The sequence below is a fragment of the Oncorhynchus clarkii genome, chromosome 10 (genome assembly GCF_045791955.1).
Source record: "Oncorhynchus clarkii lewisi isolate Uvic-CL-2024 chromosome 10, UVic_Ocla_1.0, whole genome shotgun sequence".
Lineage (NCBI taxonomy): Eukaryota > Metazoa > Chordata > Actinopteri > Salmoniformes > Salmonidae > Oncorhynchus > Oncorhynchus clarkii.
Genome location: NC_092156.1, coordinates 19,892,394 through 19,907,309, shown reverse-complemented (window position 1 = coordinate 19,907,309; position 14,916 = coordinate 19,892,394). Strand labels below are relative to the sequence as shown.

The window sequence follows — 14,916 nt, the reverse complement described above, 5'->3', positions numbered from 1 at the left end:
CAGGGTTTCAATAAGCTTGCGTTGTTATTATTTGCAGGTTGTGTCTTTTTTTTTAAATCAAGGAATATTTACCTTTCTCTGATCATAGGAGTAACAACATGAATTGGTGCATGAGTCTGAAATAATGCAGTGCCACCAGCTGGAAGACTGTGTCCCCTTTTCTCAGCAGAGGGAGGGAAGGTGAGTCAGGTTAGAGGTGGCCTCACGCTGCTCCCTCCCCTCAGACTGACCATCAGATGCAGGCTATCAGTCCAATAAAAAAATGGAATTATTATGCTCACTCTGCTGTGCCTCACAAGTAATACAACACATGATCTATTACAAGTGTGATCAAACAGGCAAAACGTCAGTATAGAGACAAAGTGGAGTTGCAATTCAACGGCTCAGACGCAAGACGTATGTGGCAATCCCGGTCTACAAAAGGAAAACCAGCCACGTCGCGGACACCGATGTCTTGCTTCCTGACAAGCTAAACACCTTCTTTGCCCACTTTGAGGATAACACAGTGCCACTGACGCAGCCCGCTACCAAGGAATGTGGGCTCTCCTTCTCTGAGGCCGACGTGAGTAAGACATTTAAACGTGTTAACCCTTGCACGGCATCCCTAGCCGCATCCTCAGAGCATCAGCAGACCAGCTGGCTGGTGTTTTTACGGACATATTCAATCGCTCCCTATCCCAGTCTGAATGTCCCCACATGCTTCAAGATGGCCACCATTGTTGCTGTACCAAAGAATTGGTAACTGAACTAAATGACGTGGTGGTTCTGTCATCATGAAATGCTTTGAGAGACTATTCAAGGATCATATCACCTTACATGCCACCCTAGACCCACTTCAATTCGCTTAAAGCCCCAACAGGTCCACAGACGATGTAATCGCCATCACACTGCACACTGCCCTATCCCATCTGGACAAGAGGAATACCTATGTAAGAATGCTGATCATTGACTACAGCTCACCATTCAACACCATAGTGCCCTCCAAGCTCATCATTAAGCTCGAGGCCCTGGGTCTGAACCTCGCCCCGTGCAATTGGGTCCTGGACATCCTGACGGACTGCCCCCAGGTGGTGAAGGTAGGAAACAATACCTCCACTACGCTGTTCCTCAACACTGGGGCTCCACAAGGGTGCGTGCTCAGCCCCCTCCTGTACTTCCTGTTCACCCATGAATTTGTGGCCAAGCCCGCCTCCAACTCAATCATCAAGATTGCAGATGACACAGCAGCATTAGGCTTGATTACCAACAACAGCGAGACAGCCTATAGGGAGGAGGTGCGGGCTATGGGAATGTGGTGCCAGGAAAACAACCTCTCACTCAACGTCAACAAAACAAAGGATGACTTCAGGAAACAGCAGAGGGAGCACCCCCTATCCACATCAACGGGACAGCAGTGGAGAAGGTGGAAAGTTTTAAGTTCCTTGGCGTACACAAACCTGTACAAACTGAAATGGTCCACCCACACAGACAGTGTGGTGAAGAACCTCAGGAGGCTGAAGAAATTCGGCTTGTCACCTAAAATACTCACAAACTTTTACAGATGCACAATTGAGAGCATTCTGTTGGGCTGTATCACCACCTGGTATGGCAACTTCACAGCCCACAACCGCAGGGCTCTCCAGAGGGTGGTGCATTCTGCACAACTCTTCACCGGGGGAAAACTACCTGCCCTCCAAGAAACCTACAGCACCCGGTGACACAGGAAGGCTATAAAGATCATTAAGGACAACAACCACCCAAGCCACTACCTGTTCACCCCGCTATCATCCAGAAGGTGAAGCCAGTACAGGTGCATCAAAGCTGGGACCCGAGAGACTGAAAAACAGCTTCTATCTCAAGGCCATCAGACTGTTAAATAGCCATCACTAGCACAGAGAGGCTGCTGCCTATACACACAGACTTGAAACCATTGGCCACTTTAATAAATGGAACACTAGTCACATTAATAATCTCACTTTAATAATGTTAACATGTCTTGAAATACTCATCTCATATGTATATACTGTATTCTATACTATTCTACTGTAACTTAGTCTATGCCGCTCTGACATTGCTCGTGCAAATATTTATATATTCTTAATTCCATTTCTTCACTTAGATTTGTGTGTATATGTTGTGCAATTGTTAGATATTACTTGTTAGCTGCACTAGAAGCTCAAGCATTTCGCTACACCCGCAATAACATCTGCTAAACACGTGTATGTGACAAATAAAATTTGACCATTTCAAAATGGTTTGGAACAACAACATTGGCAGGGCAATTCAAGCAAAGCCAACATGCAGTGATTATGTATTAGGCCTATAGCCTAATGCTCAAACCTCATTGCTACAGAACAGTTTTTAATTGGTTAATGTTTCATGGGCTTACGTTATATAGGTCATGTTTCAAAAGAATCTGAGCTGTAGATCTCAGATTGTATTTTGTCCCAGAAAGTTAACTTATCTAAAAGTGTCTGAAATTGATTGTGTAACTCCATGAAGATTTGTGCAGGAAATGTAAAACATGCTAATTCTGGGGGATATTAATAATTAATTTGTAAGGGGGGTAGCTTTTGTGGGGTTGTGTTAATGTTGAATGAGAAACTCAGGATCCCAACGGCGAAAACACACGATAGGTCAAAAGTTAGGTCAACTCACCAGCTGGTCGCCCTCGTCCTCGTGAAAGAGCAGCGGCTGCTTGAGCGGGCGCCGCACATAGGTGTGCGTGGTGGTGCCCTGGAAGTAGGTGGCGGCAAACTTAGAGAACTTGTACTCCGACAGGTCTTCTTCCTCATCGTCAGGCAGAGGGAGAGCCTCGTCCAAGTCTTCCTCCTCCCCCTCGGCCCGCGGAGCCACCTCCAGGTCCTATAACACACCCATGTAAGCAGGCACAGACAGGCAGGTGCACCCACCCACCCACGCACACACACAGACATAGCCTATACACCAAGGCACACACACACACCTTACATCTACACCCCTACTCACCTCGAAGCCGGCCGGCCCCTGTCCCTCCAGGTTGGGCAGTGCCCCTGTGTTCCCCAGGAAGCCAAACATCTGGTCCACCATGTCTGAGTGGTCCACTGGCTGCTGCCTCTCCCGCTCCACCTGTTGGGTTGAGTTTGAGTTATTAACACAAACAATGGACAATATCAAACATATAACACAAGGTAGCTCCAGTATGTGTAGCCTGGTCCCAGATTGACCTGTTTGTGCTGTCTTGCCACATCTATTGTCATTGTCACATTACAGTCCATTTTGGCTCATTGACACCAATGCATGAATAAGTAAACATTTGTCTAAAGTAGAAGTTAAGATTCACCTCTAAGTAACCAATTAGCTGCTTCATATACCTGTTCCACCAGCTCCTTCTTCCGCCGTGCCTCCTCCCGTGCCTCCTTCTCCCTCTGCTCCTCCTGACGGGTCAGCTCGGCCAGGCGCTCCTGGTGACTCCTCTCGGCCTCAGCCCGCGCCCGCCGCGCTGTCATCTGATTCATCAGGCGCTCCTCCTCAGCCAGACGCTGGCCCTCCGCTTCTTGACGCCGCCGGTGCTGAGAAAGGGGCAAGAGAGTTGTTTAATTACTTACAATATCTCTTAAATGTTTTTAAATATTCCTAGATGTCAAAGTAATGTAACAGGAAGTAAACAGGTAACAAAATATTCAGTAAATTGAAAAAGCAGAAGCAAAGAAGCTTAGATAAAATAGCCTTGAGTCCATGAAAGTACAATAACCTGAAGATATGTGTGTGTTTTCAGTCACTGCGTTTCTGCTGTTACACTACAGGACATACAGTACGAGTCTTATATTTTGCCCCTCCTGCCTTACTTTAGCCCTGTTGATTTGCTGTGTGTGTGTCTACCTCTGTGTGTATGAGTATGCATGTGAGTAGTGTAATATCTTACCTCTGCCCTGAGTCTCTGGGTAACCCTCCGCGCGATCATGCCCCGGGCATATGCCTGGATGGTGATCACCGCATGCAGCTGCCGCCAAAAGGACCGCCTCACCATGAAACCACGGCAACGGGCCTGTATTTGGGTGACGCGCGTTTTGGCCAATCGGTAGATGACAAAGAGTTTCCTTGACCTATAGAGGGCTTGGAGGCGCAGGAAGCCCACCCTCATCTGGATAGGAGACACCAAACACCAAAATAACATAAATACACCAATATAACACAACAATAATGTTATAGCAACATAACTACAACACATAACTCAGCAACTATGGAACATGCTTTTAAGGAACGTCCGATGAGGGAATGAATGTCATTCCTGTTCAGGGATACCTCCAAGTGAACCGTCCAGGAAATGGATGATTGTGAAATGTCAGTAACCATGGAGATAGAGGAACTCACTGCACTGTAGTCCTTCCTGCACCGATAGCCACGCCATGTTTTCTGAATGAGTGTCACTGACCTCCTCACCCTCAGGAAGTTAGTCCTGGAAAACACACAGGGGTGAGAGAGGGAGAGGTGCATATAAAAACATGATAGCATTCTGTAGTGCTCAACCACAACATACAGATGTGCATTAACATGTCCAGTCAATTCAACGGCAGTATCTGAATTAGAACAATTAGGAATAAAGTTTTTTTTATTTTTTAAAGTCAATAAAATATGGATAAACAAAATAAACTTGAAGAGGATCCTTCACTGCACCACTTCTGCTCTCCACCCCCACCGCCTGTCCCCTCTCACCCTCTCTTCCTCCATTGTTCCCCTCTTCTTCTCCTCCTCCCTCACTCCCCGCCTCTGTCCTTTCCCCCTTGTCCCCCACCCCTCCCCTCTCCTCCTCTCCCTCTGTCTCTCTATACCCTTCACTCTCAACCCTCCCCTCTCTCCCCTACTTCCTCACCTCTCCTTCATTCCTCTTACAGCCTTTTGAATAAGGATGACCTTGTCGGTGATGGCCTTGTCCCTCTCTATCTCCAGTTGCATGTCATGGTGGTCCTGAAATAGAGAGGGAGGGGAGGAGAGACATAGAGAGAGAGCATTGTTTTATCGTAATATGTAGTTTGTGTAATAATGTAGGTGAAAATATGTTGTTTATCAACCAGATAAGCATGTCGATTTGCAATCTATAAAATCCAGACACCTTGAGAAAGATCTTGGTCTTCCCAATCTGCCAGTCATCATCTCGTCCAAGAACTGCCTCCACTATCTTCTGACATGTCCCTCTCAGGTCCTCCTATGAGAAAACAGCGGGGGTTGAATGACACATCTCTCAACCAATAGCCATCTTGAAGTAGAGTAACAGAACATAGTAGTATCATTTTCTTATTGGACAAGTCCAGGAGGCCCTCCCTGTTTCAGTCTGGTTTCTTTTGTTTGGTGCCTAATGAACAGGGTCCAGCTCTGCTCACCTGTCTGTTTGCAGGTTTGACTCCGGGCATGAGAACGCGATAGCGGTCTACAAACTCTCCGAAGGTGTATCTGATGGGGTAACCGGCGCGCCTGATACGAATGGTCTCCATCATCCCAGAGTACCTCAGCTGACGCACACACAGCTCCCTGTCAAACAGCTAGATGGACAGACAGACGGGCAGAGTTAACAAAGTGAACAGCCGTAAGAGAATGGTAAACGAACATCATGACACACACAAGCATGGATGCGAACACACACACAGATAAACAGGCATGTACACACACAGGCAGGTACACACAAGCACACGCACACATAAACACAATATTTCATGCTAGTATGTTCCTCAGGTTGGACTCACCATGGGTTTCTTGAGCTCGTTGGGTTTGATGCAGCGGACGAAGAAAGGCTGACACGCATTGAGGGTTCTCATCAGCAGCTCCAGAGAACGCTTGAACTGGCTGCTCAGAGTAGGGGAACGCTTCCTGGTCTCCACACCCTGCCAAAACACACACGAACACGCACACACACACACACACACATTTACAGTACCAGTCAAAAGGTTGGACACACCTACTCATTCAAGGTTCTTCTTTATTTGTGCTATTTTCTAAATTGTAGAATAATAGTGAAGACATCAAAACTATGAAATAACGCATCATGTGGTAACCAAAAACAAATCAAAATATATTTTATATTTGAGATTCTTCAAAGTAGCCTCCCTTTGCCTTGATGAAAGCTTTGCACACTCTTGGCATTCTCTCAACCAGCTTCATGATGAATACTTTTCCAACAGTCTTGAAGGAGTTCCCACATATGCTGAGCACTTGTTGGCTGCTTTTCCTTCACTCTGTGGTCCAAATCATCCCAAACCATCTCAATTGGGTTGAGGTCGGGGGATTATGGAAGCCAGGTCATCTACTTCAGCACTTCATCACTCTCCTTCTTGTTCAAATAGCCCTTACACAGCCTGGAGGTGGGTTTTGGGTCATTGTCCTGTTGAAAAACAAATGAAAGTCCCACTAAGCGCAAGCCAGATGGGATGGCGTATTGCTGCGGAATGCTGTGGTAGCCATGCTGGTTAAGTGTGCCTTGAATTCTAAATAAATCACTGACAGTGTCACCAGCAAAGCACCCCCACACCATCACACCTCCTCCTCCTGTCACACCCTGATCTGTTTCACCTGTCTTTGTGCTTGTCTCCACCCACCTCCAGGTATCGCCCATCTTCCCATCTTCCCCCCCCAGATTTCCACCGGTCTAATGTCCATTGCTCGTGTTTCTTAGCCCAAGCAAGTCTCTTCTTATTATTGGTGTCCTTTTGTAGTGGTTTCTCTGCAGCAATATGACCATTAAGGCCTAATTCACACAGTCTCCTCTGAACAGTTGATGTTGATATGTGTCTGTTACTTGAACTCTGGAAATCATTTATTTGGGCTGCAATCTGAGATGAAGGTAACTCTAATGAACTTATCCTCTGCAGCAGAGGTAACTCTGGGTCCTCTTTTCCTGTGGCGGTCCCCATGAAAGCCAGCTTCATCATAGTGCTTGATAGTTTTTGCGACACCACTTGAAGAAAAAAAACTTGAAGTTGAAGTTGAAGTTGAACTTGAAGTTTTCCCGCATTGACTGACCTTCATGTCTTAAAGTAATGATGGACTGTTGTTTCTCTTTGCTTATTTGTCCTGTTCTTGCCATAATATGGACTTGGTCTTTACCAAATAGGGCTGTCTTCTGTATACCAACCCTACCTTGTCACAACACAACTGATTGGCTCAAATGCATAAAGAAGGAAAGAAATTCCACAAATGAACTTTTAAGAAGGCACACCTGTTCATTGAAATGTATTCCAGGTGACTACCTCATGAAGCTGGTTGAGAGAATGCAAAGAGTGTGCAAAGCTGTCATCAAAGCAAAGGGTGGCTACTTTGAAGAATCTCAAATATAAAATATATTTTGATTTGTTTAACACTTTTTTTGGTTACTACATGATTCCATATGTGTTATTTCATGTCTTCACCTTTATTCTACAATGTAAAAAATAGTAAAAATAAAGAAAAACCCTTGAATGAGTACTGTATACAGTATACCATACATTTAAATGAACATTTTACAGCAGGGATTCCTACAGATTGTTTAAATGTAAGTGTAAACTCTAAATGCCACTTTAAATAACAGTGTTTCTCAAATAGTCGGTCAGGACCCCCTGGCGGGATGTGGCCAGTTCATGCTTGGTCGCAGTGTCAAATGATGTGGCCACAGGATAAAATATTTGAGAATCACTGTTTTAATATTAGTACCACTGGGGTGAAGACTGAAAAGAAAGAGGGACAGAAAGGTTTGAGTTCCAGAGGATGGATGGATGGAGGGGGTTTTGGGGTAAGCACAAGCTACATAAGGTTTGACATTGGTGGCAGCAGTGGGATCTGGGTTTTACCACAGTAGGAATGGCCGTTGTTTACCTTTGGAGGAGGAGTGGTGGGCGGCAGATAGCCACAAAGAAACTGAGGCCAGACAGAACCATAGAACACAACCACAAAGAGAGAAATGGAGAGAATGACAGAGGAAGATTGAGAGACGAAGAGAAGGGAGTGGTGGTATTAGCCATGCCTAATGCTACAGTATGTGAAAGAAGAATAGTAAAGAAGAGAAAGAATCGAGAGTGATCGCTTGATGACATCATCACTGGGAAACAGGAAGCCCCTTTACTATGGGCCACAAAATATGTCATTACCATCGAGAAAGAAGTGAGTAGACTTATAAAATGGCCACCGGTCTAACCACTACAGACACATTGACTTGACTGGGGAGGCACATTCTAGTTATTGTATTCTATGGTCGAAACCTTGTCTGGAATTCCACCATTTGCTTTCATGGCCTATTCTTAGCCTTTCTCCCTCTTGCTTAGTGGACACAGCCTGGCGGAGTGAGGGGAGAATATATTGAAGGAGTCATCATAACATCATCACTATGCGACCACCAGACACGTTATCTCTCACCATGGCGACATCAGCCTGGAAGATCTGCTTGATGAACTTGTTCTTGGAGGAATGTACCAGCTGGATGATGTCAGTATGGAGGCTGTCACGATTCTTCTCCAAGAAGCCTGAAAGAACACAGGAGTCAGTAATGCCCAATTCCAAAACAACCCCTAGCCCGACCCCTTACCTATGCAGTTGTGGAGAAACTGTACATGGAGTCTATCGGAGGGCGAGGGGGAGCTATTACCACATTGCTTACACCTGGCATACCCTTTCTATGGTATAGGGGCTAGGGGTTACACCTGGCATATCCTTTCTATGGTATAGGGGCTATGGGTTACACCTGGCAGATCATTTCTATGGTGTAGGGGCTATGGGTTACACCTGGCAGATAATTTATATGGTGTAGGGCACATATGTCAGAGTCAAGGCCCGCGGGCCACATCCGGCCCGCAAGAAGGTTTTTTACGGCCCCTGGGATGATCTTGATTTATTATTAGAACCGGCCCGCAGCAAGCCGGCAGCCCGCAGATCTTTTACACGCACCAATACTACATTTCCCACAATGCAAAGGTGACGCACCGAGCAGTAGGCTGCTTCATTTCAATATTTATTGGCACAGCAGTCGTCAGCATCACAGTAAAATTAACTTTCAGATACCCATCAAAAATGGCAAAACGGAAGGTGGATACTGAGAACCGGGGGTTTCAAACAAGGTGGGAGTCGGAGTATATGTTCACGAAGGTAGCTGGAAAACCTGTGTGTCTTCTGTGTGGAGAAAGTGTGGCGGTACTGAAAGAGTATAATCTGAGACGACATTATGAAACGAAACACGCGGACAAAAACAAGAATATGGACATGGAACAAAGGCTACAAAAGGCAGAGGAATTAAAACGAGGCCTCAAATCTCGACAGGCTCTGTTCAAAAAAGCCAAATCACAAGGCCAGGCTGCTGTCAAGGCCAGTTTTATTTTGGCAGAAGAGATCGCTAAATCAGCCCGGCCATTTACGGAGGGGGATTTCATCAAAAACTGCATGATTAAAGTTTGTGACGAAGTTTGCCCAGAAAAAAGGCAACTCTTTTTAAATGTGAGTCTGAGCAGAAACACCATTGCCGAGAGAGTAGACCAGTTGTCCATCAATCTAAAAGAGCAGCTTGTGAAAAAGGGAAAAGATTTTATTGCATATTCCTTGGCTGTGGATGAGAGCACCGACATTTCTGACATTGCCCAGTTGTCAATTTTCATCCGCGGAGTGGACTCCAACCTAAGCGTGACAGAGGAGTTTTTGGCTTTACGTCCTATGCATGGCACAACTACGGGGCATGATTTGTATGAAGAGGTGTCAAGATGTGTAAATGAGATGGAGCTGCCTTGGGAAAAACTCGTGGGTTTGACAACCGACGGAGCACCTGCGATGTGTGGACACAGGAGCGGACTGGTGGCGAAGATACGGGAAAAGATGCAAGAGGAAAACGCGACAGGTGAGCTGACAGCTTATCATTGTATCATACACCAGGAAGCGTTGTGCGGTAAAGCCTTGAAAATGGAGCATGTAATGAGCATCATCACGCGCACAGTTAACTTTATCAGAGCCAAAGGTTTGAATCACCGCCAGTTCAAGGCATTTCTGACGGAGTTAGAAACGGAGCATGGTGATTTGCCTTATCACACAGAGGTGCGATGGCTAAGCCAGGGAAAGGTGCTTCAAAGATGTTTCGAGCTTCGTGAGGAGATTTGTCTGTTCTTGGACAGCAAAGGGAAAGACACAACACAACTCCGAGACGAAATGTTTCTGTGTGAAATGGCTTTTCTGTGTGACATTACGAGTCATCTGAATGCAATAAACTTGCAGCTGCAGGGTCGGGATCGTGTCATCTCTGATATGTACAGTACAGTGAAGGCATTTAAAACCAAACTGACTCTGTGGGAGACGCAGATGCGGAAAGAAAATTTGAGCCACTTTCCCAGCTGCCAGACCATGAAAGAGAAGCTCTCTACCAGTGCGTTCCCGAGCACACAGTTGGCTGATAAAATAGGTATGCTTGCCGCTGACTTTCGACGCCGATTTGCTGACTTTGAAGCACAAAAAAGCAGGTTGGAACTGCTCGGTAACCCATTTGCTGTTGACGTGGAAAGCTCACCACCAAACCTCCAAATGGAGTTGATTGACCTCCAATGCAATGATGCACTGAGGGCAAAATATGCGGCAGTGGGTGCTGCGGAGTTCGCCCGTTTCCTCCCCGGCACAATGCCCCAGCTGCGCATCCAGGCTGCTCAAACGTTGTCTATGTTTGGCAGCACATACCTGTGTGAACAACTGTTTTCTTTGATGAACCTGAACAAAACATCACACAGAAGTCGACTTACTGCTGAACACCTCCACTCAATTCTGAGGATTTCTTCAGCTCAGAGCCTTACCCCGAACATTGATGAACTTGTGGAAAAGATGGGACACCACCAAGTATCACCCTCAACCTCAAACAAGTGAACATTACTGTGCAATCACATATTTAGAGTTTTTACTCAGTTCAAGTTTAAAAGTTAAAATTTAATATTTGTTTTCACTGCATGTTACTTCTCCTTAAACAAAGTGTTGTTTTTGATTAATAGATTTTTGCACTTTATTTTTTTGTATTTCAATCCAATTATATTTTAAAAATATTTCAGTTGAGTGGATGATAGAAAATTGCTATTATTGTTTTTTCTTTGAAGTAAATTTAGCCCACTTTTGCTAAAATAGAAAATATAGTCTACTGATGGTGCCTTGAATACCGGTTTCTTTCATTTAATGTTCATGTTATGGGGATATTTATATAAAGGAAATTTGTCTTTTGTGTCTGTTGAAAATTAAAGATTACTGACAGAGCCATAAGAAAATATTGCTTTATTTATCTGATCATATTGTAATATATTTGTTAGGTTTTCAGTAGGTTCAATTAGGTTCACTAGACTATATGCGTCATTTAAAAATTTTTCAATGAACATTCGAACAGTCCGGCCCTCGTCTTGTAGCTGATTTTTTTATTTGGCCCTCCGTCCATTTGACTTTGACACCCCTGGTGTAGGGGCTATGGGTTACACCTGGCAGATCCTTTCTATGGTGTAGGGGCTAGGGGTTACACCTGGCAGATCATTTCTATGGTGTAGGGGCTAGGGCTTGATTTGATATTGAGCATTTGACCAACTAGTAGATTTGCTGGAGTTCAATACTTTTTCTTCTGACCATGAACCAACCAAATCCTACTACATGGAGCATTGGTGACTTTCTTATATAATTGCAATGACTTAGAGGTATACATGTAAGCATTGGGTTGAGTATGAAGCCAATGCCTTAGAATAGGCTTACCTCTGGTCTCGTAATGGACCACCCCAGCAAAGTGCTGGATGCCAAACTGGGTCATGTAGGTATTCTTAGGAGGGTGGTAGTTGGTGTTGAGTTTGTGCTGAGAGTTGATTTTATACAACATGGTGGCGTCTGTTCCCTGAGAGACACAGACAGAAAAAACATTTAGGCTGCGTCTGAAATTATAACCTCTTCCCTATATGGTCCTATGTAGTTCAGTTGGTAGAGCATTGCGCTTGCAACATCAGGATAGTGGGTTTGATTCCCAGGACCACCCGTACGTAAAATGTATGCATGTAAGCTGCTTTGGATAAAAGTGATTGGTAAATGGTATATATTATATTATTAGGGTGCTAAGGATTAGGGTGCTATCTCGGACGCACCCTTAAAGTTTGTGACCACAAACAAATACAATTCAATAGCACTTTATAACCCATTCAAGGGCAAAGTCATAATCAGGTTACAATTTAAATGTTTAGTTTCACCGTGGTCTTGCTATGCAATACGACAATCCTCTCTGCATGACTCCTAGCGATAATCTGTCACAAAATCGGTACCTTGTTACAGGGTTTTAAAAAAAACTGTAGAGTGCCTGTAACTGTCCACCCCCTCTTACAATACCTAAACTCAATATGCATATGAATTGACCAACAATGGTAAGGTGCCATATTGGTACTGTACCTTGGGGAACTTGCTCTCCTCATCTATGAGAGATATGATGTTCATGGGTTTATTGGCGATCATATCCAGAGCATCCTGGTTGTCGGTGAACTCGATATGTTGCCAGTTGATGTCCTCCAGGTTGTACTCCTCCTGCTCCAGCTTGAACACATGCCTCACAAAGAACTGCTGCAGGTTCTCATTGGCAAAGTTGATGCACAGCTGCTCAAAGCTTCAGGGAAGAAGGAACATAGCGAGAGCGGGTCATTCTGCAGCCAATTCATTTAGGGGTGTGTGTGTGTCCTCACTTTGATAGTTAAACGTCTCAGTGTGTGTGAGGTTGGGTGTGTGGTTGTCGTTGGAAAAATTGATGCACAGCTTCTCAAAGCAACAGGGAAGGAATGTAGCCAGAGCTGGTCACTGGACAGACAATCAAGTTCAGCTATACTGGTAAAAAATGCAGTGAGCATGTCAACCGCCAAATCAAATAAAGAGGCTGTCGACTTTAGTCGGGCACATACTATTGTCACCCAATTATTCAACAGAGATGATTATGATTACGTCATGGTATGTCATGTTCAGTTCTAATGTACCCTAAATGGACAACAAAGCTTTTAGACTTTAGAATTGGAAACAAATGACTACAACATCCCCAAAGCTTGGGTCAGTGAGAGGACCCACCTGTTGACAGTAAAGTTCTCAAAGCCGAAGATGTCAAGCAGGCCGATTGACCTCCTTACGATCTTACTCTCACAGGACGGAGGTCTAAAGATGGCCGCGTTGATCTTGTCCACGATCCACACAAACAGCCTCCCATAGATACCCTGGGACAGGAGGAAACATTAACCTTCTGTGAAGGAACAGATTTAGTAGTGTGTGTGTGAGAGTGTGTGTATGTTCTCACTTTGATACTAAAATGTGTGCGTGTTCCATTGCATGCGTGTGTGTGAGGGTCCTGACCTTGACGAAGGCGTTTCTGACGTCCAGGCCCTGTTCCATGCTGAGGGGAGTGGACACACTCTCGCCCCGGGTGATCAGGGTACGTGTGGTCAGACATGACATCACGTCCTTAGGGTCCACCTACACAACAATACAACAACACAACAACATACTGTGGTAGAGTACAACAATACAATACTCAGACACTGTGATGAACTCTACAGCACAAGCCCAGCACAGAGATGGTGTACAGGTAAGTTACTACTACCCACCTCCATCAGAGATGCAGCAATGGACAGGTCTGGAGATTGCACCACCACACAGGCATCCAGGTTGTCATAGGTATGGGCTGTTGGAGTGTATGTGTTTGCAAGGGTGAGAAAAGGGGGAAAGCAAGTCAAGAGTTTTGTTCCAAAACGCTATATCCACCACATCCGTATTTTTTCATCCCAAATGATTTCTTATGGGTACCTTCATGTTTGTGTAAAATATTACTGTTCTCAGATTTCTACATTTCAGATGTGAATTAAAATGGGTTTTTGTTGTAAAACGCTATATATCAATTGTTTAGCTGGAATGGAATGTTCGTATCTTGTATATTTCACTGTGATTTGTGGTTGTCTCACCTAAGATGAGTGCACTTACTGTAAGTTGCTCTGAATAAGAGCATCCGCTAAACGACTAAATTGTAAATATTTTACATAAGGATCTTATGTTATTGTATTGATTCATAAAAAAATAAACATATTTTATTGATTACACAAATGTATCATTTGTACAGTTCTTTATTACAAATGTAGTTATTTATCACATTTAGCTATGTAAAACCTAGCAGTATTACTTATTCATCTGTGAGTGAGGCGGATATATAGTGTTTTGCAACAAAACATGATAATTTGTCTCTGAATTGAAACCATCAAGTGATAGATTTTAACAAATACATGTCTGTCATTGAATATCCCTATGCCATGATTAGTTAGTGAAAAAACACCAATCTCTTTTCAAAATTTCTTTAAGCAATCTAATTTACCAACATTTCTGAAAATTGATATATAGCGTTTTGGAATTAAACCCTTCAAGTCAATTATGTAAGTAAATTATCCAAGTGCATTTATAACTTCTAACTCAATAGCTAACTTGTAGTCATGTGTCAGTTTTGGAAGACTACCCCTCTGTAAACCTGGAACCAAATTCAAGTGAGAACAAGACAGGGATTAACAACTTCCTCAAGGGTAAAATCCCCTCATGTTTGCTGCTTCCACAAGTGATCTTTTATAACACGTTCAATATTTAAAAGATCACTTGTGGGAGCAGCAAACAGTGCATGAACACAAGCCTTTTTTATATATAGTTGCCCAGCTCCTGTGTCGAATTCGAAGGCATTGTATTGTGCTTCAACACTCTCTTTCCAAAATGGCCACCTCTGCCCACCCTCGTAGCGCAGGTTGCCCATGTGCAGGATGGCCGCCAGTAGTTTGGAGATTTCCCAGTTCTCTGTCTCTGTGAACATCAGCACCTTCATGGCCGACAGGATGCTGGAGTAATCCTTAAGGTCATCACGGCCATCACATTTTGTACAGTTCCCCTGGAGAGGGACATACACATAATGTATAGCCATTCATTATCTATACTGTATAGTACATTCATTATTGC

The 14,916-nt window shown here is 44.3% G+C and overlaps 1 protein-coding gene across 1 annotated transcript in view; it reads right to left on the bottom strand.

Moving 5' to 3' along the window:
• The window catches only part of LOC139418117 (unconventional myosin-VIIa-like), a 77,499-nt gene that overhangs the window by 42,698 nt on the left and 19,885 nt on the right, over positions 1-14,916 (bottom strand). The window contains exons 10-26 of the mRNA XM_071167322.1: positions 14,695-14,848; positions 13,536-13,612; positions 13,285-13,404; positions 13,006-13,148; positions 12,346-12,556; positions 11,668-11,803; positions 8,338-8,444; positions 7,801-7,842; positions 5,700-5,837; positions 5,340-5,498; positions 5,072-5,164; positions 4,832-4,926; positions 4,333-4,417; positions 3,884-4,102; positions 3,333-3,530; positions 2,968-3,087; positions 2,638-2,844 (exon numbers count right to left, since the gene is read on the bottom strand). Of these exons, the coding sequence (XP_071023423.1) occupies positions 2,638-2,844; positions 2,968-3,087; positions 3,333-3,530; positions 3,884-4,102; positions 4,333-4,417; positions 4,832-4,926; positions 5,072-5,164; positions 5,340-5,498; positions 5,700-5,837; positions 7,801-7,842; positions 8,338-8,444; positions 11,668-11,803; positions 12,346-12,556; positions 13,006-13,148; positions 13,285-13,404; positions 13,536-13,612; positions 14,695-14,848 (2,304 nt within the window). The remainder of the gene's footprint in view (positions 1-2,637; positions 2,845-2,967; positions 3,088-3,332; positions 3,531-3,883; positions 4,103-4,332; positions 4,418-4,831; positions 4,927-5,071; positions 5,165-5,339; positions 5,499-5,699; positions 5,838-7,800; positions 7,843-8,337; positions 8,445-11,667; positions 11,804-12,345; positions 12,557-13,005; positions 13,149-13,284; positions 13,405-13,535; positions 13,613-14,694; positions 14,849-14,916) is intronic.